The sequence below is a fragment of the Ptychodera flava genome (assembly GCF_041260155.1).
Source record: "Ptychodera flava strain L36383 chromosome 3 unlocalized genomic scaffold, AS_Pfla_20210202 Scaffold_26__1_contigs__length_13983176_pilon, whole genome shotgun sequence".
Lineage (NCBI taxonomy): Eukaryota > Metazoa > Hemichordata > Enteropneusta > Ptychoderidae > Ptychodera > Ptychodera flava.
The window spans coordinates 4,702,025-4,703,454 of NW_027248280.1; the positions used below are offsets into that span (position 1 = coordinate 4,702,025).

Sequence of the window (1,430 nt, forward strand, 5' to 3'; positions counted from 1 at the left end):
GATATTTAGGCTTACCTCTGCAGTTGCGATGGTTTTCACCAATCCTTTGATGACAGGTACAATAACAGGACAACATGCCATTGGTTGATCTCCCACTGTCATGGTAACTTCATATTCTCCATCTACCTCTCCAAACACTGTAACTCTGTGAGTACCATCTTTGTTGTTCAAGACATTGATGTCTTCCCAAGATGCATCAGGTTTTCTTACCTTAGCTTTCACAGGTTCTTTTGGGACTACTTGATTTCCCATGGAATCTCTGGTTGTAACCAGTAGGTCTGCAGAATCACCTTTCACAAGTTGTTTTGGAATGTTGTCAACTGTACACTTTGATGTACAAACATCAGATCTAAGAATTCCCAGAATTCCATGTTCATTGAAGTCACGATCAGATGTGAACACAACTTCATCATGTTGCATTCTGGGTTCAGATTCTGAGGTTATTAATTGTTTGATACGATTTCCTGCATCAACCTTTGTGAGAGAAGTTGAGCAGCATTCCCATGATGCATCAGCATTTCTATGTAACTGCATGTACTCTTAATGTTACCATGTTTTAATTCCATCACATCAATTTCAACCACAGCTCGTTTAACTTTCATTTTGTAATTGTTTTTCAGTTCATCTATTAGTCTCTGCTCTTCTCTTTTTATTTTCTTGATGATTTCCTCTGCTTTCATTCTCACCTTCTTTTCTTCTTTGCTGCACTGCTCTGTGAGATCACAGTGTATCTGCTTGGCCAGGGTTTTGTTCTTTTCAGCTTCCTGTTCTTTCACTTTCAGTTTGTCAACCACTGCTTTCAATTCAGTAAGATATTCATCTGCTGCATCTTTCAAGTCCCTGTGTACATGTTCTGGTATGCGGTGTTTGACTATAGTGCAATCTGAGCACACAGGTACCTGACAAGTTTCACAGTAGAATTTGAGTTCGTTCTGGTTGTGGACACTGCAATATTCTACTGCTCGTAGTGTTACTGGACTTGTTGACTGTACTGTTTCAAATTCTTCAATGGTCATAAGCTTATGTGTACGAGTGAGTAATATATTTCTATGTACCTTAGCACAACTATCACAGATGTATTGTTTGCACTCCATACACCTGTGTGTTGCTGTATTCTCTTGGCAACCTTCACACTTAAGAACAGCTCCTTGCCTGGACTCAAGTCTTTGCTTGAATATCTCAATCAGATTGGCCATAAAGAAGTTGCCTTTTATCCCTGGCACTCCTCCAACAGGAAGCTGATATTTCTGTCGACATTCTGGACAGTTTAGAGATCCAGTCTTCTCAACCAGTGTGACTAAACACTGCTCACAGAATGTATGCAGACATGGTAGAATTTTAGGAGACTTGAACTGCTCCAGACAGATGGTACAACACAGGAAATCTTCGCCGATTTCTTCCAAAACTTTGCGGTCAGAAGCAGCAGCCAT

General features: G+C 40.2%; 1 protein-coding gene across 1 annotated transcript; it reads right to left on the minus strand.

Annotated features, from left to right (window-relative positions):
• Nucleotides 1–443: 443 nt before the first annotated feature.
• On the minus strand, nucleotides 444–1,430 carry LOC139125741 (E3 ubiquitin-protein ligase TRIM56-like). The gene has a single exon (XM_070691839.1). It carries the CDS (start codon nucleotides 1,428–1,430, stop codon nucleotides 444–446), a length of 987 nt encoding a protein of 328 aa, XP_070547940.1.

What these genes read in the sequence shown, in the direction of transcription:
- LOC139125741 (XM_070691839.1), bottom strand. Translation starts at nt 1,430, where the DNA reads ATGGCTGCTGCTTCTGACCGCAAAGTTTTGGAAGAAATCGGCGAAGAT.